The 21,963-nt window shown below is 51.1% G+C and overlaps 8 protein-coding genes across 8 annotated transcripts; 6 read left to right on the top strand and 2 right to left on the bottom strand.

Moving 5' to 3' along the window:
• Window positions 1-335: 335 nt before the first annotated feature.
• On the top strand, window positions 336-1,142 carry CTAM01_07041 (uncharacterized protein; the record flags this gene model as incomplete). Its single annotated transcript, XM_060523066.1, has 1 exon — window positions 336-1,142. One exon carries the CDS (start codon window positions 336-338, stop codon window positions 1,140-1,142), a length of 807 nt encoding a protein of 268 aa, XP_060382197.1.
• Window positions 1,143-2,820: 1,678 nt separating this feature from the next.
• On the top strand, window positions 2,821-6,665 carry CTAM01_07040 (cytochrome P450; the record flags this gene model as incomplete). Its single annotated transcript, XM_060523065.1, has 8 exons — window positions 2,821-3,043; window positions 3,126-3,244; window positions 3,295-3,330; window positions 3,395-4,087; window positions 4,212-5,037; window positions 5,097-5,674; window positions 5,736-5,932; window positions 5,987-6,665. 8 exons carry the CDS (start codon window positions 2,821-2,823, stop codon window positions 6,663-6,665), a joined length of 3,351 nt encoding a protein of 1,116 aa, XP_060382196.1.
• Window positions 6,666-7,356: 691 nt separating this feature from the next.
• On the top strand, window positions 7,357-8,394 carry CTAM01_07039 (uncharacterized protein; the record flags this gene model as incomplete). The annotated part of the gene is made up of 1 exon (XM_060523064.1): window positions 7,357-8,394. The coding sequence occupies one exon, from the start codon at window positions 7,357-7,359 to the stop codon at window positions 8,392-8,394; it is 1,038 nt and encodes a 345-aa protein (XP_060382195.1).
• A 1,339-nt stretch (window positions 8,395-9,733) lies between these two features.
• On the top strand, window positions 9,734-11,641 carry CTAM01_07038 (uncharacterized protein; the record flags this gene model as incomplete). Its single annotated transcript, XM_060523063.1, has 1 exon — window positions 9,734-11,641. One exon carries the CDS (start codon window positions 9,734-9,736, stop codon window positions 11,639-11,641), a length of 1,908 nt encoding a protein of 635 aa, XP_060382194.1.
• Window positions 11,642-13,304: 1,663 nt separating this feature from the next.
• On the top strand, window positions 13,305-16,155 carry CTAM01_07037 (calpain family cysteine protease; the record flags this gene model as incomplete). Its single annotated transcript, XM_060523062.1, has 2 exons — window positions 13,305-14,650; window positions 14,709-16,155. 2 exons carry the CDS (start codon window positions 13,305-13,307, stop codon window positions 16,153-16,155), a joined length of 2,793 nt encoding a protein of 930 aa, XP_060382193.1.
• Window positions 16,156-16,609: 454 nt separating this feature from the next.
• CTAM01_07036 (uncharacterized protein) lies at window positions 16,610-18,405 on the top strand (the record flags this gene model as incomplete). Its single annotated transcript, XM_060523061.1, has 4 exons — window positions 16,610-16,929; window positions 16,998-17,129; window positions 17,228-18,056; window positions 18,115-18,405. 4 exons carry the CDS (start codon window positions 16,610-16,612, stop codon window positions 18,403-18,405), a joined length of 1,572 nt encoding a protein of 523 aa, XP_060382192.1.
• An 81-nt stretch (window positions 18,406-18,486) lies between these two features.
• On the bottom strand, window positions 18,487-19,965 carry CTAM01_07035 (C6 zinc finger protein; the record flags this gene model as incomplete). Its single annotated transcript, XM_060523060.1, has 2 exons — window positions 18,487-19,813; window positions 19,916-19,965. The coding sequence occupies 2 exons, from the start codon at window positions 19,963-19,965 to the stop codon at window positions 18,487-18,489; spliced, it is 1,377 nt and encodes a 458-aa protein (XP_060382191.1).
• A 957-nt stretch (window positions 19,966-20,922) lies between these two features.
• CTAM01_07034 (uncharacterized protein) lies at window positions 20,923-21,771 on the bottom strand (the record flags this gene model as incomplete). The annotated part of the gene is made up of 1 exon (XM_060523059.1): window positions 20,923-21,771. One exon carries the CDS (start codon window positions 21,769-21,771, stop codon window positions 20,923-20,925), a length of 849 nt encoding a protein of 282 aa, XP_060382190.1.
• Window positions 21,772-21,963: the final 192 nt, after the last annotated feature.

Raw genomic sequence — 21,963 nt, 5'->3', positions numbered from 1 at the left:
GGTTAGATAGAATCTTGTCTCTATTGGAAACTGAGGAGACATGACGCGATTTAGCTCCGTGACCCTCAGCTGAGGCACCACGGTTGGTGCGGCCACAGCTTTACGATACGATCGGAATGTCAAAAAACTAAGAAGGGTGGCCCATTTTACTTAGATACCTCTGCGGTCTATCACGAACCATTACATGGATGGTCCGAAAACTCAGATTCTACCAGTGCGATTATATAAGTTCCTTTCAGATATAGACCCCATCCTAATAAAACATCATCCTATATGTGTTTCTTGTCGGATTTTCCGTCACATAGCCATTACGAACAGAATATTATCACTACACCATGCGGATAACGCTTTCGCTCGCGAACTTGCTGCTTGCAGCCATAGTATCATGCCAGCACGACGGCAGCAACCGAGAGGCCGATACTCCAGACGTCACAGCCACGCAGCCTTCATTGACTACGCCACTCAGTTCAGCTTCACCGTCCCACGTTGGTCAAAATACCAAAGACATCGCCAACGCCTCTTCCCTAGTCATTCCAGCACCAGTCCCGACAACTCTCATCACATCCACGGAGCCCGCGCCGTCGGGAGCACTACTTGCCCCTCCAAAAGGACGGCGCCCAGCAAATGGTCTCCCCTGGTATACCGAAAAAGACATCAAGAGCGTGAATACGGTCTGGTGCGTCTCTAGAGGTCACTACGACGTCACCTACAGGCCCTTTCACGTCTGGGCCCTCGCCGGACAAATCCACCCACGCCACAAACACAAATTCACGTTCCCTACGCTCATGAAAGAGGAAGAGCCAGGAGGAGAATACGAGATCATTCCCCGAACCTACCGCGTCACCGCCAATAACTACCTGCCGGACGTCGTGGACGTCAAAGATCTCCTCTGTATGTATATCAGGGCGAGAAACTTTGGCGAGATCCGGCCGGATATCGAGACTGGCACAAACGCCATATTGGCCAAGATTGACGATCACACATTGTTGAAAATCATGCCCTACCCCACCGTTATCAAGGTCGAGCCCCTTTTCAACATACACGGCGAGCCTCATCCGAACGATTGGAAGAACCAGCAAGATGATAGGCCCCTGAGACCGGTGAAGCAGAGGCCCATCCCCGTACCGACGTTGCTACCATGAGCAGTGTAAGTAATCCAATCTCACGAATGATCTCACGGTCCTGATTTGCCCTGTACAAGCTATAAAAGTGGGAAATCTGTGGGACGGAGAACTTTTTTCACATACCATGGTAAAAACCACAAAGTTTAGTTTCATGATACCCCCAGTAAAAGGAAAGGAAGGTTATGTAAACTCACTTACAGAGAACAAAGAATCGTTTACAAGCTATCTTCATCCAAGATACATAATAAACACAGAAGTTTGGTTTGCGTTCGTTGTCCTTGTGTTGACTGTCACTGCTCATTGCCAACCACTCTACCTATGTACTTCTTGTCAATCTCAGCTTCAGTGATCAAACAATTGTTTCGCTTCCAACGCGAGCATAGTCAAAGCTGCACAGCGTCCCCATACGGTACTCCTTTAGCTTGATACCTTGCCTTGATTAATGAAGCCTCCGCCCGAGCCGTGCTGTATCTTAATTCTTCTAGGCGGTGTTTGTCTCCCGGCAAGATGGCTGACCTATGCTCTTAGTCACTAAAGCTCCCGTCTAAGTCACACAGTTAGAAGACCGGATAACTGGCTGGGTTGCGGAGTCTTCATCTTCTTAAAATCAAATTGGAGATTCTCTTGTGCAATGGCATTCGAAAAGTCAAGACTATTGGACTCCGTGTTCACAAGAGGTCAAAGCAGTCAATTCATCGCATTCTGCCAAAATCTCCGCAACGTCAAGTGGTTCTTCCCAAAGTCATTAGGAGACGGAATGGTCCTTTACTCTGACCCTATCACACTCTAAAGCTGACTGCCAGCTTATGTACTTATTCATATCTAGTCGATTACGTGGGTCTGATTCTTTCCAAGGTTGTGGAACTTAGTCATCATTCTTTCCATATGGGCTATCTGCCAAATCTACGAAAAGTCGACTAATCTGATGAAACCCGAGAACCTCGTACTCTCGGAAAGCGTTTCACTCGGGAATTTAGATGGAACAAAAGCAGCCACCCTACGTCTTTTCCCTATTTAAGTATCGTATTTCAGAACAGACCTGGTTTTAGCGAGACCTGGCATATTGAGAGTCGGTATTGATGCTTGACTTCAGCGGCACACGTTCGCCTGGATATCACGATCGCTACGGCCCGGTGCCGAGCGAGCTTAGAATATTCATCCGCTCACCGACGTGTACAGAGATGCAGCCAAGAATGCAAATGAAGGAACTCCGACGCCAGGAATCAATGATTTTTCTGATCTGGGGATACGGACTGCTACGGCGCTACATCGAAAGTCTGGCAGACCATGCAAAGGGGGTAGCGCAGATAAAAAAGTGGGTATCGGACGCCCGCGGAGGACCGGCCGGGGCCAGTGCACGGCGAGAAATGATTCAGAGTCCCACTCCTGCTCTCCGCGGGCAAGGACATGACGAATCTCGTACGCCTGTCGTGGTGAACGTGGTGTTCTTGTCTGATTCAAAGCCTCTTCAGCGTGGTATTCTGTGGATTCTGCTCCTTCAGCCACAACCAGCCTTGCCCCGAGGACACCGAAGGTAGGGATTACCAGTCTGAGCGACTCCGGCGGCCGTCGAAATTGTCCCGTTATGCTTGGCTATCGCCTCAAATTGCCTATATATCAACGAAATTAGAAGACCTGTGCTTTTCAAGACGACGATATATAGGCAGCAAGAGGTCATCGGGCTACCAAGTCCATCATGTCGTCCATCGCGAATACTCAGTCGTCAGACTCCACTGCGACATTCGAAAAGAGAAAACGAGTCTTCAGTCTTTCTCGGAGGTCTTCTAGAAAAGCTGTCGACATGCCGAACAGTATCATTGAAATCCCGGAGCCGCCACGGAAGCCCGTCTTGGGACATGTGACTGAGATCGACCAGGACTATCCCTTAGGGTCCTTTGTACACATGGCGAACAAATATGGTATATAGCATTACCCCGGAAGTGGATACGTGGTTGCCGCTAGACTTATTGGAGAGCATGTCCATGGCTGACCATTCCCAAGGCCCTATCTACAGACTTGATCTTCTAGGCCAGAAGCTGGTTTTCGTGAACACCCACGAGTTGGTCAACGAGTGCTGCGATGACAAGAGGTTCAAAAAGTCGATAGAAGGAGACCTCACCGTAATTTAAATTGCTCGAGTGTTTGGGATATGACTGACAACAAGCCATAGGAGCTTCGCGACGCTGTGCACGATGGCCTGTTCACAGTAAGTATGATGATGGTTCTAGGTCTCACGGGCTGTTCGCTACACCGGGCTAACCCTACGGTAGTCCAAAGGCGTCGAGGAGGAGAATTGGGGCATCGCCCACAGAGTCCTGATGTCTGCTTTTGGTCCCCTTGCCATTAGAGGAATGTTCGACGACATGCACGACTTAGCCGCTCAACTTGCGCTTAAGTGGGCTCGCCACGGATCTTCTACTCCCATTCACATTGGAGAAGACATGACGAGACTCACCATGGACACAGTCGCTCTTTGCTCGATGGGCTACAGGTTCAACTCTTACTACCGAGAAGACACGCATCCGTTTATCACAGCAATGTACGCTGTCATGAAAGAAGCCGGCGATAAGGCATTGCGCGTACTGCCTCAAGTCTTCTACAAGAAGCAAGACCGCAAGTACAAGGCGAACATCAGCTTCCTTCGTTCCACTGCGAGAGAGGTTCTCGAGGCTAGAAAGAAGGACCCGGAAGACGCCAATGGTCGGAAGGACCTTTTGACTGCGATGCTCAACACTGTTGATCCAGTGACGGGCCGTAAGATGACGGACGAGAGTATTATCGACAACTTAATCACCTTTCTTGTCGCCGGCCACGAGACCACGGCTGCTACATTTACCTTCACCATGTACTGGTTGCTGAAGAGACCCGAGGTATATCGGAAAGTCCAAGAAGAAGTCGACAGCACAGCTGGTGACGGTCCTCTCAAGGTCGAACACGTCGCCAAGCTAAAATACTTGAGTGCAGTAAGTTCCCACTCATCCTAGCACCCCTAGATTCCACCCTTAGTGTAGGGCCTAGGCAGGGTTGCACAGCGCTTCCGGGTCTCCAATGGCCCTCTACCTCATCCACACTAACATCAGTCGCTAGGTCATAAGAGAAGTTCTGCGACACAGTGCTCCCATCTTTGGCTTTGGCAGAGAGGCTATGAAGGACGAGATCATTGGTGGCAAGTACCGCGTCAAACCCGGAGAGCAGATCCTCTGTTTCTTGACCAAGTCACATCTTGACCCCAAGGTATTTGGAGACGATGCAGAGGAATTTCGACCAGAGAGGATGCTCGACGAAAACTTCGACCGGCTGATGAAAGAGTTTCCTAACTGCTGGAGCCCCTTCGGTACCGGTATGCGTGGGTGTATTGGAAGAGCGTTCGCTTGGCAAGAGATGGTGCTCGCCCTCGCTTTGCTGATGCAGAACTTCAACTTTGTCATGCACGACCCCAACTACGACCTGAAAGTCTCGCAGACGCTCACGATCAAGCCCAAAGACTTTTACATTCGGGCTATTCTGAGAGAGGGGCTGACGCCGTCGATGCTGGAAGCTCGGATGGCCGGCTCCCTGAATGGAGGATTGCCAGCCCAGCCGAAGACCAAAGCCCACGAAGCTACGAACGGAGCAGAAGCCACAACTAGCTCTGTGACAAAAGCGAATGTGGCAATCTTTTATGGTTCGAATTCTGGGACCTGCGAATTTATGGCTCAGAGACTTGCTAGCGATGCGGCATCACATGGCTTCAGTGCGACCGTTGATTCACTTGACGCCGCGCGAGAGTCGCTTCCGACAGATCGTCTCATCGTCATCGTCACCTCTTCTTACGAGGGCGAGCCGCCTCATAATGCTGCACTCTTCGTCGATTGGATGGCCAATCTCAAGGGCAAGGAACTCGAGAACGTGTCTTATGCTGTTTATGGCTGCGGTAAGATCTGACCAGCTATTCTCAAGTCAACCTCTACTGATACGGTGTTGTTTCTCTAGGTCATGCCGATTGGGTAAAAACATATCATCGGGTCCCCAAGCTCGTTGACAACACGCTCGAGGAGCGTGGAGCCCGTCGAATCATCCCACTTAGCACAACGGACGCCAAAGACCGCGACATGTTCTCTGACTTTGAGGCCTGGGAAGATGAGGCCTTGTGGCCTACGCTCGTCAAAGAGTTTGGTGGAAATTTCGATGGAGGCGATAACAGCATCGCCGAGGCAGGCTTGTCAGTGTCATTCTCCACCCCGAGGACGTCAACTCTCCGCCAAGACGTCCGAGACGCGCTCGTGCTGGATGCCCGCATCCTCGCCCAAGGATACCTGGGTCCAGTCAAGAGACACATTGAGGTGCAGCTTCCTACAAACATGCGATACTCCGCTGGCGACTACATCGCCGTGCTCCCCCACAACCCCAAGGACACGGTCGCGAGGGTGATGCGCCGCTTTCATCTTGCTTGGGACTCGCATGTTACCATCCAGGCTTCAGGGCCTACGACCTTGCCGACCAACGTCAGCAGCCCCGTTTCCGATGTGCTGAGCTCCTACGTTGAGCTATGCCAAACCGCTTCAAAAAGGGTGAGTCTCGGGATTGATGCCTAATTGATACAGGACGTAAATGCTAACATGCCGAGCAAAGAACATCTCGACTCTGTCGCAGCTTGCAAAGGAAGAGGAGGCAAGCCGTAAGCTTCAGTACTTGGCTACTGACGGCTATGACACCGAGATCAAGGGAAAGAGACTCTCTGTTCTTGATATTGCCGAGCAGTTCCCATCTCTGGTCATCCCTTTCAACCACTTCTTACTCATGCTCCCTCCAATGAGAGTCCGTCAATAGTAAGACTAGGCTATACCCCCGTCTTTAGGCTTTGTCCTAACAATAGTGAACAGCTCGATTTCTTCGTCACCTCTGGTAGACCCTGGTATCGCCACCATCACCTATGGTGTTCTCGATGAGCCGGCCTTCTCAGGACAAGGCCGGCATGTAGGCGTCACTTCCTCTTACCTTGCTACCTTGACTGCCGGCGAACGCCTGCAAGTTGCCATTCGTGCTTCGCAGGGTGGCTTCAAACTTCCGATCGACATGGATAAGACGCCTCTCCTGTGTGTGGCAGCCGGAACTGGCTTGGCACCATTCCGCGCCTTCGTTCAAGAACGTGCTACCCTACTTAGCAATGGTCGCTCTCTTGCACCGGCCATCCTATTCTTTGGGTGCCGTGACCCAGAAGCTGATGATCTCTATCGTGAAGAATTCGATAAGTGGGAGTCCGTCGGTGCTGTGAAGATGTTCAGGGCCTACAGTCGTAAACCCGAAGCTTCCAGTGGATCCAAGTACGTGCAAGATCGCATCTGGCAGGAGCGTGAGATGTTGTACGGGTTGTGGGATCAAGGTGCTAGAGTCTATGTCTGTGGTTCTAACAGAGTCGCCGAAGGAGTGAAGGATGTTTTGCTTAGGGCGGCCAGGGAGAAGAGCGAGTTGGACGATGGAAAGCCGATGGATGATGAGGAGCTGGAGGAGTGGTTCAGTAAAATTCGCAACGAGCGATATGCGACTGATGTATTTGACTGAAACTCACAACCTTCTCGAATCCAGTAATTTTCGGATTTGAACCAGGGCGTTCTTGCTTCTGGGGTCTGCATGAAATCTGTCTTTAGGAAAGTTTCTGATTTCAGACGAAACTACTTATACTTAGTCTCAATTCCAGAATGGCAATATGTTGCTTGGCGTATCATCGCAACCATCAGTCATCAAGTCAGTCGTGGCAACACTAGACGGGTGAGAAGAGCTGGGAAAAGTCCGACGTTTGATAGCTGGACAAAAGTCGACATGCAGACTACGTCATGTGCCCTGCGATGCGAGCCGAAAGTCAATTCCAAAGGCAGAACCTCTCCTAAAAAAACGAAAGGAAGCAATACCAGCATTGCCTACGTGGCAATCCTCATCGGTCATGCGCTCAGAGAATTACGCCCGAGCCCCGGCGGACTGCTGGCCTGGAGCTGGTTCATGCCGCTCGGACGAATTGGAAGCTTCCGACTATCAACGCTTTGAAACGCGGAGCTTCTAGTCATCTGAAGTTTCCAGACTAATAGGTTCATGGTGCCGAGTGGCGCCAACGTTAAAGCTGCAGCTTAAACTCATGATTTATGGGGATATAATGCCTTTCGCGTACCCCCGACAGGGAAAATAGACCAGGGCGAAACATCTCTTTCCCCCCTAACAAACCAGGAGCTTGGGAGAGGCTTTTTGCATAAAAGTCACCATGGGCCCAGGTTTCTCGCTTCTGGGGATGGTTGTCGGGGTTCTGTCCATTTTCTACTTCGCAAAACAGACGCAGAGGATGACGGGCCTCAAATTCGACACAGAGTTCTGGGCGGTTGCTGGTCCGCTGATCGCCATCCGACCGCCGAAAGGACCTAGCAATGCATTGGAGCTCCGAGCCAGCGTCAACGCGGGTCTCTCGGCTATCCTCAAAGATGCCCTGCCGGATGGTATAATAGAAACCAAGCATGTTGTCAAGTCATTCGACGGCGAGATAATTACACTCCACCAGTTCACACCGAGCGAAAACAAAAGCATAGGCAGGCAGCCGGCTTTCATCTACGTTCATGGAGGAGGGATCGTGGGGGGGAACATCGACCCGCACAGCCGGCCACTCGCCGCGAAAGCTGCTCTCGAATCGGGGGTCCAGATGTTCGCTGTTGAATACCGCCTAGCGCCCGAGTTCCCGTTTCCAACACCCGCCGAGGATTGTTACGCCGCTTTAAAGTGGCTCAGCGAGAATGCAAACGACCTGAATATCGACGCCTCTCGCATAGGCTTTTACGCGTTGAGCGCCGGCGGTGGCTTAGCGGTAGGCGCATCAATGTTGGCGAGGGATCGAGGCTTGTCACCGCCATTGGCGAAGCAGATCCTCATATATCCAATGTTAGACGACAGAACTAGGGTTGAAGCAGACAATCCTTTATCGCAATTTCTCACCTGGACGGATAAGTCAAATCAGATTGGCTGGAATGCGTACCTTGAGGGCAAGGCCGGAGGATCGGGCATACCTCCGCATGCGGCACCAGGGAGAGCAAATGACGTTGCGAATCTCCCTTTTACATACATCGACGTTGGTGGAGTTGATTTGTTCTGCGCTGAGGCAGTAGCATTTGCAAATAAGCTTGCATCCGCTAATGTGCAAATGGAATTACATGTATACCCTGGACTGCCGCACATCTTCGATCTCTACGCCCCTACGATAGAGCTCACGCAATTGGCGAGACAAAATAGGCTAAGGGCGGTCAGAAGTCTATGAAGATATTTGATTCCAACATAACTAGACATGAGTGTTCTCTATTTTATACATTTTCTTCCTTCTCCTCCCAGGACTCACTCAATTTGCTGAATTATGATTCGCAGCTATGATGCAGTGGCCTCAGTTGCCAATCGTATAGGAGGTCTGAATCCATTATTTGAAGACCGAACTTTGAGACAACATGGCATTGTAGTGATAGCGGTAATGGATCCAAGACTTCGAAGCCGATTTGCCTATAGAGTCCTCGTTGAGCAATTTTCTTCACTGTGATGCATTTTCGAAAGACTTGATCAAGAGAATAGCATGATGAACAGTTCTCGCGATAGGTCGTCCGATGAAAGTGACCATATAAACCGACAAGTTGGCGATGAACCAGGAGCCAAGCCCTTCCGGGCAAAGTCCGAGGCCGAATCTGCGGGATTATTGTCAGGAACAGGGATCCTGTACCCATCTTTCGACTCGAACGAGTAGCAATAGCCACTCGAGTAAGCTTATTTCAGGCTAAAAAGTAAGCACTATCTAGGTGGCTACATGATCCGTGGGCTGATGTGTCGAAGAAAATCTTTGCTCTTTCACTTTGACGACCCGTCCCGCTTCCATAACCCGGAGATGGTTCCTCATTCTCGAAATATTGGTCTAGGATCGGAGCCAAATGACAAAGCTATTTAAAAGAAGGTCCTCAGTGGCGCGTCTCTGCGTACAGTCTAAAGACACTGTATACTTTGCGCATGAAGGAATCTATCCTGGCTTTAGTCGGAGTCTAGTCCCACCAAAGTGGTGATCCCTCCCCAATCGAGAGATATGGGCCATCTGATTAGATGGCATGTTTCCCCAATAGTGGATCCAGAAAGGATCTGATAAACACAACGAGCCATCCATTCACGCGGTTGCCAGAAGAATTGGCCACTTTTCTTAGGCTCGATGTTCAGTAGAGCGGCCAATTTTTCTGACCCCGTGCCGCGTGCCATTCAACATTGAACTTAGCTGTCTCACCCGCATGTCCGGGGCACTGGGTGAACCGATGTCGGAACGTACCGAAAGAGACTCGGAGACTGATCTTTATGTCATGCAGCAGAACCATATCGTTGGTCACTTCTGGTTGCCTATGTTTGTAATGTGGGGTGATCATTCCCTAACACTTCGCTAGATCCCAGTGGAAGGATTATGAGGTGGCACTGGACCGCTGCCAAGACCGTAAAGTTTTCGCTGTCTATCTCTCCATGAGGCTTTAATAAACTTCTTCTACCCTTCTTCATGTCGCTCTCTGTCTGTGTCTGTGCAGCATCAACTTCATCTTGAAATCTCTCGAAAACCCAGGCAGCTTGAGAAGTCGCCAAATATGTCGACACCTGCGGCCGACAGCCAGCCAGTGGCTCCCGAAGAGGCTCCCGCCAAGAACGATGCACCTCAGGACTTCTTCGAGCCGGATGAGAAGCCTGGCCAATCTGCTGATAATGAAGGATCAAAGGAAGTCGGCGTCAGCAGAGTTGAAGCCTTCAACAAGGTACTCTACCATTCTGGTCAGAAGGGCAAGGTGCTACTCTGGCTGCTCGGCGTATCCATCGGCCTGACCATGTTTGCCTATGCCCTCGATATGGGTATCACCACAACCATCTTTGGCACGCTGGCTGCTTCAACGTTCAAGGTCCACAGCCAACTTGGTACCGTCAACACTGCCAGTCAGATTATCCGCGCCATCAGCAAGCCTTTCATCGGAAAACTAGCCGACATCACCTCGCGACCTACGACGTACGTCGTGATTCTAGCGTTTTACGCCGTAGGCTTTGCCGTTGCAGCCAGTGCCACCGCCTTCCCCGCCTATACCGTCGGTATCTGCTTTACTTCAGTCGGCAAGTCAGGTCTCGATCTTCTGAGCGACATCATTGTGGCCGATTTAACACCCCTGGAATGGCGCGGCTTCTTCGGTGCTTGCCTGTCCCTGCCTTTTATCGTCACTGTCCCCGTCAACGGTTTCATCGCTGAAGGCTTCTACGAGAATTGGCGATGGGGCTTAGGCATGTTCGCCATACTCGTCCCTGTTCTCCTCATCCCGGCCATCTTTACTCTCTACGCCATGCAGCGTCGAGGAGAGAAGGCTGGCATGGTAACCATTGCCGACTCCAAGAACGTTCGCACCGGTGTCTCTGAGGCCTCCTCTAAGAACTTGGTGTACTGGGCCAAACTTGCGTACCGGGGCATGATCGATATCGACATCATTGGCCTCATCCTGCTTGGCTTTGCCTTCTCCCTGATTCTCTTGCCTATCACACTGGCTAAGAGCGCCGATGGTGGATGGACCAACGCAAGCATGATCGCTATGATCGTCATGGGTTTCGTCATTCTCATAATCTTCGTCCTGTTCGAGATATTTCTCGCTCCTAAGCCTCTCATGACGAGGAGCATTTTACAGAACCGCGCCTTCATCGCAGGTGTCATCATCCACACCTTCAATCAAATGGCATCGTCCGTTCGCAATACCTACTTCTCATCATACATCCTCATCATCAAAGAGTGGACTACTTACCAGTGGACTATCTTCTTGGGCATAACTACAATGGGGCTCTGCCTGGTCGGCCCTGTGGTTGGTCTCATTCACCGAAGCACTCATCGCTACAAGAGCCTTATGGTCTTCGGTGCCGCGGCCAAGATTCTCGGTTACGGCCTCCTGGTCCAACCGACCGGCAACATGACTCAAGATACTGCTCGGCTCGTAGCAGCGCAGCTCATCTTCTGTCTATCTTCCCTCAACGTAGTTGGTGCGCGTGTCGGTGTACAGGCGTCTGTTCCCCACGACGACGTTGCTTCGATCATTTCCATCATCACTCTGTGGTCTACCTTGGGATCCAGTATCGGAAGCGCCGTTGCAACGAGCATCTGGACGGAGCAGATGGTTGACCAGATGCGTGAAGAACTTCCCGGCGTTTCCAACAGTGTCATCGCCAAGATTTACGGCAATATCAAGACGTTGAAGAAGTACCAGTTCGATGATCCCATTCGCCAAGGATCTATCCGCGCCTACGCTATTGTAAATGGGCATATCACGATCGCCGCCATCTGCTTGTCCTGTATTTCTCTTATTGCTTCTTTCTTTATGCCAAACTACTATCTGGGCAAGCAGCAGAACGCCGCCAACAACAAGGGTCTGGATGGCGAGGTTGTCGACATACCGAATCATAGAGGAGCTGGAGAGACAGCGATTGCTCAACCGGAGGCCACAACCCTGTGGCAGAAGGTGCTTGCTTTGTAAGGCAAGTAGCTCTTGCTAACTCAGCATTGAGTCTGACCATATCCACCTAATCGAGCGGCATGACGAAGGAAATGAGTCGGCCATAGACCTCGTAGCAAGAGCATGAGCATATACCAAAGCTTCCAAAAGAGCTTTACGGATGCCAACATATTTAACTTCTAATGAAAGACAATTATCAAATACCTGCCTAGCCTTTCAGAGCCCAGTATTCAATATAATCTGTGCCGGACGAGACTTAAAGCTTGTACGAGTTTTGAGGTATGATATACAATGAGCTTTACGACCGATGGCAAAGGCAGGCCCTTCGAGCGTCATTCGCGATATTGGTCACCATGGCTGTGTACATCTATTCCACGCCATGAGTAGCCTGGATATGCATCAAATTAGACGAAGACACTGACATTGCAAAAAGATAGAGGGGCGGTCAATCACTACTAATTTATGAATGATTTGGAGAAGGACATTCTTGAAGAATAAGCATCAGAGTTGCTCTTCATCGGTGTCGCTATGGATGAAGAACGGATTCCCTGTCGTGTATAGCAGCCAATGCACCAATTATCGGTCTCAGGTCTTAAGTTGATTTGGGACTCGATGATGCTTCTGTCTAATGTACTCAGTTTCCTCTCCTGTGATGTGTGCATATATGTGATCAATCATTCAACGTGACATCTCGATCACCTTGAATACTTCTTTAGGTCTGGCCAAGTATGACACCCTATGAGAATTATCAGCAGTGAGCCTATCATTCCTGTGACTGCAGTCCAAATTTCAGCTTCATCTTCCCGTCTGCCCAGAACCCCTGTTTGGGTTACTCCAGTCCAAAATGAGTTGGTCGTAAAGGCTTGGGGAAGCGACACGCACTAACAGCGGCCTGCATCTCATGCATGCATGGCGTTCCAAGTCTTACGTGAGAGTTGCCAGTTCATCGCGCGGGGTTATGGTTTTCACAGTTACCTCGCTAGAATGAGACAGCAAGCCTTTCCTCATGTTATCTGGCGTGCGTGGCCGAGAAAGGGACCCTGGGGATCAGCCGTATGCTTCGCTGTCATAGCCCAACCTCGCGGCGCTAAAGTCATTGGCGCCATGATCCTACCTGATACTAGGCCCTGAAGCCCGGCGGCAGCATGGCCCCCAATCTGCGTGCTGTTGGTACTTGTAGTACGAATTGCCAGATTCAACCCTGGCGATTCGCTGCATATCAGAGCAAGTTCGGTTCGATATTCTGCAGAATGCGGCCAAGCAAGCCGACCGTTCCGATACCCAGGGCGCCTTCATACCAACGATCCCATACAATTGGTTCAGTTTCGTTTCGCATTTCAATATTGTCACATCCAAGTAACGTGATTCTAGGCAGCCTCACACCCAAACACCCATATGCGCGGTTGTACACGGGAACTATCGCTGGTGCGTCAGCACTAGATGCCGGGTCAAGTAGGTAGGTCGTAGCCTTACCAAGGCCTTGTCACACCACCCTTCAAGGCGTGAATGATATCTTCGTCAGACTGCGACGACTACTTAAGTCCAGCAGTATGGCCGAAATGAACTCCATTCTATTGTTCAAGTCAGTCATTCGCTTCCTGTCTCCAGGGGACCCGACACAAGTAAGGCACCAATTTAGTCATTTAACCTGCTCTGACACCCCAAGTCAGCGACGCTGCTCAATATGGCGACGTACGGCGATCCACCACCACCAGTGCCTCCCATTCCTCCAGCAACGAAGCGCTCGAAGAAGAGTCCCCAGGAAACCTTGTCTGACTTCTGGGACAAATTTCACTCAAAATACCCGGGGAAGGTGACATCCATCTTCCCTCGCGCCCTCTACACATCCCTCCTCCCTGCGTTCCAGGAGAAGGGAGCATCTTCCACCCGCAATGCGCAGGAGTCATATGACGCGGCCGCTCGCGAGTGCCGAGAGAAGGTCAAGCGAATCATCCGAGAGTGCGAAAGAACGAATGAGAAGTTCACCGACCCCGACTTTGACATTGAGCGTGATCCTAAGAAGAACTGTCTTAACGGTCTTATCCGTGACGGGGACCAGGGTACTGGCGGAAGTGGCGCCGCGGGAGATGTGCCGTATGTGAGCAGCTGGGATGTGAAGAACAGCCTCGACACACTTAACGCCGCGCAGATCTTGGGTCCTAGCTCTACGATCCCCATCGATCCCACGGCGGTGAGCCGTTTTCTTGGGGGCGACAGTGACATCTGGAATCCCTTTGCCAATGCAGCTGCCGGTAAGGGAGCCAAGTCGGGATATGGCAAAGTCTCGAAGCGTCACGGCGTCCGAGGAAGCGAGTACTACAACCCTGGTTCAATCCACCGCGTTGACTGGATCTTTGATTCGCCGCAATTCACGATGAACGGCTACTCGTCTTCCGATATCAAGCAAGGTTCCAACGGTGACTGCTGGTGGCTCGCCGCGGTTGCCACCATTGCGCACCGGAAAGACCTCATGGAGAAAGTCTGCGTTGCTCGCGACGAAGAGTGTGGCGTCTACGGTTTTGTCTTTCAGCGCGATGGCGAGTGGATTTCGACAGTCATTGACGACAATCTCTACCTCAACGAGTCAGACTTTGACTACTATGGAGACGTCTACGATGCTAGTGGCAAGAAGGCCCGCCTACATAGGAAGAGGCACCAGACGGGCTCTGATGCTCTCTACTTTGCTCGCTGCGATGATCAGAATGAGACGTGGTTGCCGCTTCTCGAGAAAGCATACGCCAAGGTTCATGGCGACTATGAGGCCATCTCGGGTGGCTGGCCCGGCGAGGGAGTTGAGGACATGACAGGTGGCGTAACCTCAACAATCGCAACTAACCGCGTGTTGAGAAAGGACAAGTTATGGAAAGAGCTTGTAAACTCTGACGGAGAGTTTGTCTTCGCCCTTGCTGCCATGGGTACTGGGTGGGACTGGCAGAAGAGCGGCCTGGCGTTGGGGCACGCATACTCTATCCTTCAGTCACGAGAGGAGGTTGACGAGGACGGTAAGAAGGTTCGCCTCGTTCAGATCCGGTAAGATTTGTTCCTGGAGTCTCAGTATCTTGCCTTGCTCTGACACTTGAACCAACAGGAACCCTTGGGGCGAACGATCCGATGGTGGTGTCGGCGAATGGAACGGGCCGTGGTCCGACGGCTCCAAAGAATGGACTCCGTACTGGCTTAAGCGCATGAATCACACCTTTGGCGATGATGGCGTCTTCTGGATGTCGTACCAGGATATGCTCTCGACCTTTATGTACATCCACCGCACGCGCCTGTTTGACGACAAGTGGACCGTCGTGCAACAGTGGACCTCCGCCAATGTATCTTGGGTGACAGGTTTCCTCCAGACCAAGTTCGTTGTGGAGGTCAAGAAGTCGGGCATGGTCGTATTTGTCCTGACGCAGCTCGACGACCGCTACTTCCACGGATTTGAGGGACAGTACTGGTTCGAACTACACTTCGTCCTTCAGCAAGCTGCTTCTACAACCTTTGCGGCCAGCGATGAGTCCAAGGATGGAGAGAAGAAAAAGGCGGATGCCCCTGAGCCAGAGCAGATTTGCCGCGTCCGGCCTGTGCACAAATGGGAGAATCGCTCGGTGAGCTGCGAAGTCGACCTAGAGCCAGGCATCTACGAGGTTCTGCCTAAGATTACAGCCGTTCGCAACAGCGAAGGCGACGTTAGCACAATCAAGCCAGTTGAGGAAGTAGTCAAGGAGTATGCCGAACGCAACCCGCAGAAATTGCGACAGGTAGGCTTGCAGTACGATATCGCCCACGCCAAGGGTGGTGTTCGGAACGAGGACGAGCTCGTAGAGAAGAAGAAGCTTGAAGCGAAGCAGAAGAAGGAGAGCAAGAAAGCAAAGAAGAGAAGAAAGCAGAAGAAAGCACTCGGTATTGCGGCTAAGGCACTTGAGGATTCCGCCAAGGTTGTGTCTGATCTCGCGAACGAGGGCAAGAAGACGGAGGAAAAGAAGGACAGCGTCACTGGGAAGGAAGGGAAGAAGTCCGAAGACAAGGATCAAAAGAAGGAGGGCGATTCTATTGCAATCAAAATCGCGGTCAAGGAGTCAGCTCAGCCCACGGAGGCAGAGAAGCCAGCAAACGTAAATACGTCAAAGCCTGGCGATGGCCCGTCCCCGGAGCCAAAGAAGGACGATGAAAAGGAGCCTACGGAAAAAAAGACTCAAGAGAAGAAACCCGAAAGCGATGAGAGCGAGAAGAAGTCTGAGGAGTCGAAGCCAGCAGAGGAGACTGCCATTGCTGAAGCTAAGGCCGAAGACGTCGCTGATGAGGCGCCTGTCGAGGAAGCGCCTGCTGAGGAGGAAGAGGCTTCTGATTCAGACTCTGATGCTGAATCCACTGTCTTGGATGACGAAGAGGAGCTGACTGGATCTCCATGGAACGCTGTCTGTGTCTTGGGCCTGCGTGTCTATGCTCGAGACCCCGAGGTTTCCATCAAGCTCGTCAAGCCAAGCGATGACGAGGAGGCCTCAAGCTTGATCGTTGATGGCGAGGCTGCAGGTGCCACTGCTTGAAATTTGTGAATGATGATAGACACGACCTTTACGAAACATCTCTGTAGGACCTAACACGGGCTTTCTCTTCTCCTTCCTTGACATTGAATGTTGTGGTGACCCTTGAAGCTGATGAAATTGGTTGACCAGCGGATCCCATTGCTCAAATGGAAGGCCTCGAAGTTTACATACGTGACCTCTCGATTAATTCCTCTACATCTTTACGCATAACTCAGTACAACAACTAGAGCATCGGAGAGGTCTAACCTTTAGAAGCGCTTTAGAAGCATCTCTGCCATGGGTCCACTGATAGTAGGTGTTTATCGCTAGGGATCCGACAACTCGATCGGGAATCCCGCACTATGCCTATTCGGGTCATCAGAAGCGCTGCATCAGAAAACCAGTCGAAAGGTATCGAGCGATTCATCCAACTTCTTCATGGCATCTGAGTGCCTCAAACATCGATACTGTCAAAATGCCTCACCGATTGAGATTCTCAGTATCATGCCTCCAACATCTATCATTGCTACTGGCGTTCGTCAGCCAAAGCCTTGCTTCACCAACCCACTCTCAATCGCCCGGCTCTCCCGTAAAACATTTCCCCGCCACGGCCGATATCCCAGGATTCTCCCTCAGGCTCGGGTCCGACACGGCTAGTGTATGCAACAGCTCAACTCCCGGCGTCGCCGGCTTTGTCGATACAACTGATGGTGATGATGAGAGTCATCTGTTCTTCTGGCTTTTTGAAAGCAAGCATCGTCCTTTTAATGACCCCGTAATATTATGGATGTCTGGGTCAGTGTTTCTAGCCGTCTCGAGCCAAAACCAATCTCCCTGCTAACTTTGTCTTCGGATATTTCCAGTGGCCCAGGAGCGTCTTCTACTGGCTATGGCAACCTGATGGAGTTGGGACCCTGTCGCATCGCGCCTGAGGGCGGGTACACCATCGATAACCCGCACGGTTGGAACACGAATGCAACCTTGATCTTTGTCGAGTGAGTTGAGTATTGTCGTTTGGATACCATCTTGATCTTGGGAATCATGTTTTTACACTCAAAGATGCTTGACTGATATTTGCATGGTTCAACTCTAGTCAGCCAGTAAGTGTCGGCTATTCGACGGGATCCAAGATACCCAATGGTCTGCAAGAAGCATCTCAAACGATGGATCGATTCCTTCGTCAACTCATGATCGCCTTCCCTCAATACTCAGGCCTTGATTTCTATATCGCTGGAGAGTCCTATGGTGGATCGTGGGTGCCGGCTTTGGCTTCCACAATACTTGACAATCAGGCAAATTCCCACGACATAAACTCCCCCAATGTTGACCTCCATTCTGCTGCTTCAGAGTTCTCGGTTCAAAACAACGAACATCATTGGGCAGGAGATCATTCACCGGTCCACCTACCTTCGCGAGTCCCGCTCATCAACTTGAAGGGCATTCTCATTGGCAACGGATTAATTCGACTTCGTATTCAGAATCCAGGGACTTTCGAAGCGCTTTGTTCCGGGCCTGATAGTCTGCTAAGCACCTCACAGTGCATCGAATGGGCCCCACTCAATCTTTGGTGCGAGCAGAATCTAGGGGTCTGCGAAGGCACAGGCGATGATGAAGGATGGACATCCCGAGCTTGTATCGAAACACACGAGAAATGTTCCTCCATGAGCGGCTACGTTGTCGACAAATTGAAGCGCAACCCATATGACTGGAGACGAAGTTGTGGTGATGGTCCTTCGGAAGAATGCTACGCCGAGCTAGGCCACATTGACGCCTTTTTAAACCAAACAAAGGTAAAGGTTGCCCTCGGAGTCAACGAAGATGCTTCATTTGAGGGAATCTCGTACGAAATACTCAAGCAGTGGGAGAGCGTGGGTGACTTGTGGAAGTCCAGCGATGAGTACGTCAACAGGCTTCTTGATGAGGTAAATAGCCCAAGGACAGAACAAGGCCTGTATCGAAACTTACTAACAACTCTTACAGGGGATTCGCGTTCTCATATACGTGGGCGACAAAGATTTATACTGCAATGCAGCTGGAATGCGGCGGCTCGTCAACGAGGGACTGGCATGGCATGGACACCCCTTCTTCCGCTTCCGAGAGATGACTCTTTGGTACCATGACGCTAAGGTAGCTGGCAGGTGGAAGTCTTACAAAGAGCTCACCTATGCCGAGATATTCAACTCTGGTCACTTAGCACCATTCGACCTGCCGGCCGAGTCTGCCTCACTAATCAACTCGTGGGTCCTGGATGGACATCCACCAGTGCAGTAACCGGAAAAAGGCACATTGCGGACAGCGTGATGCTTTACTAGACGGTCATTTTCATATATGTGTAGAACTCTCTAAGTAGAGTCAAGTATTACTGGACTCCGCAATCTCCAGTCGACTAAGGTTCCGTAAAGATGCTGGTAACGCTTCGCACAGACAATCTCCGGCCTGGGCTAGCAGGCACATATTCTCTCTCGGGAGGCCTGGAAGTGGCTTCAGTCTAAGGTTTTTCAATGTCGCCTCCAAATGCGCACATCTCGTTGCAATTAGTGAGATTGAAGGAAGGTAGCCGGTGTCGAATGTGAAATAAGGAGACCCTTCAAAAGTCGCAAGGACCTCCGGATCTACTATCCCTGCTTCTGTGGACATCGCTTTGAATACAGCCAAGTGACTGTCGTAGTCGTATTCTTTGTCACCAAACGCCGTGTTCAGCCATATTCTGCAACACTCATATCGTGACACAATGACGTATCGTAACGCCGTTGTTAGAGTCTCTTGCCCGGGAACAGGCTCGCTCGGTGGTGATGCGGGCCGGGCTTCAAATGCATCGAATAGTATCTTCCACTGATCTAGTGATGACGCAAGGCTGGCTTGCTCATCGAGTAGGTCAGGCGGCACAATTTGGTGTTCTTCCGGGTATATTCTATAAGGGTCGCCATTCCGCACCAACCGCATGGAACGGCTGAAGATGTCGTCAACCATTCTTTGGGCGTCATAAAATGTTGAAAAGCTGCTGGGAATCGGATGCTCGAGACCTTCCAGATTGGGAAAGTCTCTAGGATCGGTCGCGTGCAGGAAAGCGTAGATGCTCAATCGTCGAAACAGAGGCAGTAAGTGTTCCTTAGTCCAGGCATAATCCCTGATTGTGCTTTTCAGAAGCTGGAATCCGTGCTTCAAGTGCTTTACCGTCTCTTCACGGTTGACTTGTAGGAATTCAATAGTGATAAACAGCAGACACACCAGCAGTATGACAGGACTTCGCTCAGAGGAGGTCATAGTCCTGAGGTCATGGATAGCTGTGTTATAATGTTGCAAGGCGTAAAGATCGTCCTTCAAAAGGATCTCTTCATCCATGTCCTCCTGGAATTGTAGACGTTCACAGAGGGTACTGATGGCAATGACAGAGTGGCGCGCGGCAGGCTCGAAGCTGGTGAACTGCATTACCAGTTTAGGCCAAAAATGAGGGTCCACGGCACCCGACATGTAGGGACCGGCTACCTCGCAGAAAAACTGCAAGGCTCTGCCCTCCCCGACCCCGTCTGCTCCCGGAAAGACATGGTGCGGTCGGTAGCGGCGGAGTTGGGATTTGTTTGTTGGCGAGGGCGCCGGACTGTAGCCATCACACTGGCGGCCGGTGGCTGCGCAGCGATTGCAGGTCGGCTTGGTCTCGTCACACTTCACTTTGCGTATCCTACTTGGTCATGAAGAGTTAGATACGAGGTACCATCTAAGGCAAGTTCTCAATTCTCACTGTGTACCGACCGATGAAATGGACACTTTCAGGCACACTCACTTGCATGTTATGCAGCCAGTTCTAGTCTTCCGACTGCCCTTTCGAGCCATCGTGTTTCTGCTTCAGGCCGTCTGCGTACCTAAGGCCACGACCCCACTTGGCCAGCCTCTCCGTCGAAGCGATAACGGGGCAAGCCACCTGCGGTTCTCATGACCCCGGAGCGGGTGTGGGAAGCTTAACCTAGCCGTGGAATGTCGACAAACACATCGGCGACGGCAGGCGTGTGTGCGGAGAAGAAGGAATTCTGGCGTCTGGAGATAATAATTCGGATGTTCCTTCATGGTGCGTCTGCGGGGCGACAGGGGTCCAATGCGAGCCAACCAATATAAGCATAGCTCAGGCCAGCCAACAATGAAGAGCGACGTCCAAAGTACTTGATTGGTCAGGCCAATGGACCATGAGACGGGCTTCTCGATGATGGAAAGTCTTGACTTTCGGAGTGAATGAGACAAAAAGTATATGCCAAATGTTTTGGATGTTCGTGATAATTGAGGTGTTGGGATGCAGGGCTGATCTTTTCCAGTGAGCGTCTCGCCGAACTCTTATGAAGAATTAGGACGTAAGCTTATGACACAAGAAACGGCCTGAAGGATTTGTCGGGGTGGCTGTGACTGTCATCATGTCATTTTACTCTCTTGGATTAGGCAGCCACTGTTCAGCTGTCTGCTAAGCCCTTTAGAGCTTGCGCTTATGTCGCATCAGCTCAACGGAAAATCACAGATTTGGTAAGTTGCCCGGATCAAGCGTTCATGACGGCGAATACCATTAGTCTACATACACCGTTGAATTTTCCCTTGCATTTTTGTCTTCCAAGAACAAGCCATAAAACTAGACACCAAGCGGAATGTCCCAGAATTGTAATTACATGAAAATCGAAGGTTGACGAAGCTGGAATTCCGTCGGATCGAGAAGGTCGTCCAATGAATAATTTAGAAAGAAGTCGCTGAGATTGCATACCCTGAGCAGAGTCAAGTCTATCGATAACATATCTCCGCGCCCAGTAAGAATCAACGAAGCCGGTAGCGGATGTATTTACTTCCGTTACTGGTCCAGAGATCCACGCGGTCAATTTCCTTATCCTCCATCGCGGTGAAGGTTGACGGAATGCCTCGAACAGCGCGGCCAAGCGGATTCTGGTTCACGAGCCAGTTGAATGCCTTCCGCTCATCGGTTCCCTCCTCAGTCTTGTCGATCTGGAGTTCATTTGGTTCGCCCGCATCCTGGCTTCTATCCATCCACAAGTATGCCTGCTTGATCGACTCTAGTGCGTCTTCGTTCGTGATGCTGGCAAAGCTAACATATTCGAGCTCCGAGACGTATTTGTTCGAGTATTCCTTCCAAGTGGCCATCATGATGGTCCGGAAACGACATTTGCGCGGCTCCGGCGTGGGGTCGTCTTCGTTGATCGCGTTGAACACTCTGATTTCGTTCTCGCTTGGATACACAGCCATGTCATCCATGCTCCAGAACATGTCGGGCTTCCAGTCCTGGGGCGAAGGAATCATGACGCCTACATCGACCCTCACAGAGTCCGAACGGCGGTGGGCTTGGAAGATGTAGCCTCTCTTTGTGATATCAGGCACACGGCCATCTTCGGCGTCGCTTAGATCGGCTGCAGCCGTTTGCTCTTCATTGTCTGATTCGGACTCGACTTCTTGTTCTGGCTGGGCTGAGCTAGAACCTTTGCTGCTCTTGCCTTTAAAGATGCTCTTGAACTTCCATCCGCGACGGACGATTTCAGAGGTACCTGAACGCTCTGCTAGCGACAGTGCATCAATGTCCGTTGCAGCGCTGTGGACAAAGCCACTCAAGAAGAGAAGGAGGCCAAAGATGGTAGTCGAAAGTAAGAAGCGCATAGTGACGAGATTTACAAGAGAAGGAAAGTGTGAAAATCTGGACAACGATCTTTTCAAGCCATTTCGTTTTCAAGAAGTTTTGTCTCGATTTAAAGCACGTTCTGGTGGATATAATTGACGCCTTTCCTCAGAAGTCGGCTGCTCTTTTGGGCTGTCCAGGCTGTAGCCCAGATTGATACGGAATGACCGGAG

This window comes from Colletotrichum tamarilloi, assembly GCF_030869305.1.
Source record: "Colletotrichum tamarilloi strain Tom-12 chromosome Unknown Scaffold_21.1, whole genome shotgun sequence".
NCBI classification, from domain to species: Eukaryota; Fungi; Ascomycota; class Sordariomycetes; order Glomerellales; family Glomerellaceae; genus Colletotrichum; species Colletotrichum tamarilloi.
Note: the sequence above shows the minus strand (reverse complement) of the source record. Positions and strands in the feature narration are given on the sequence as shown.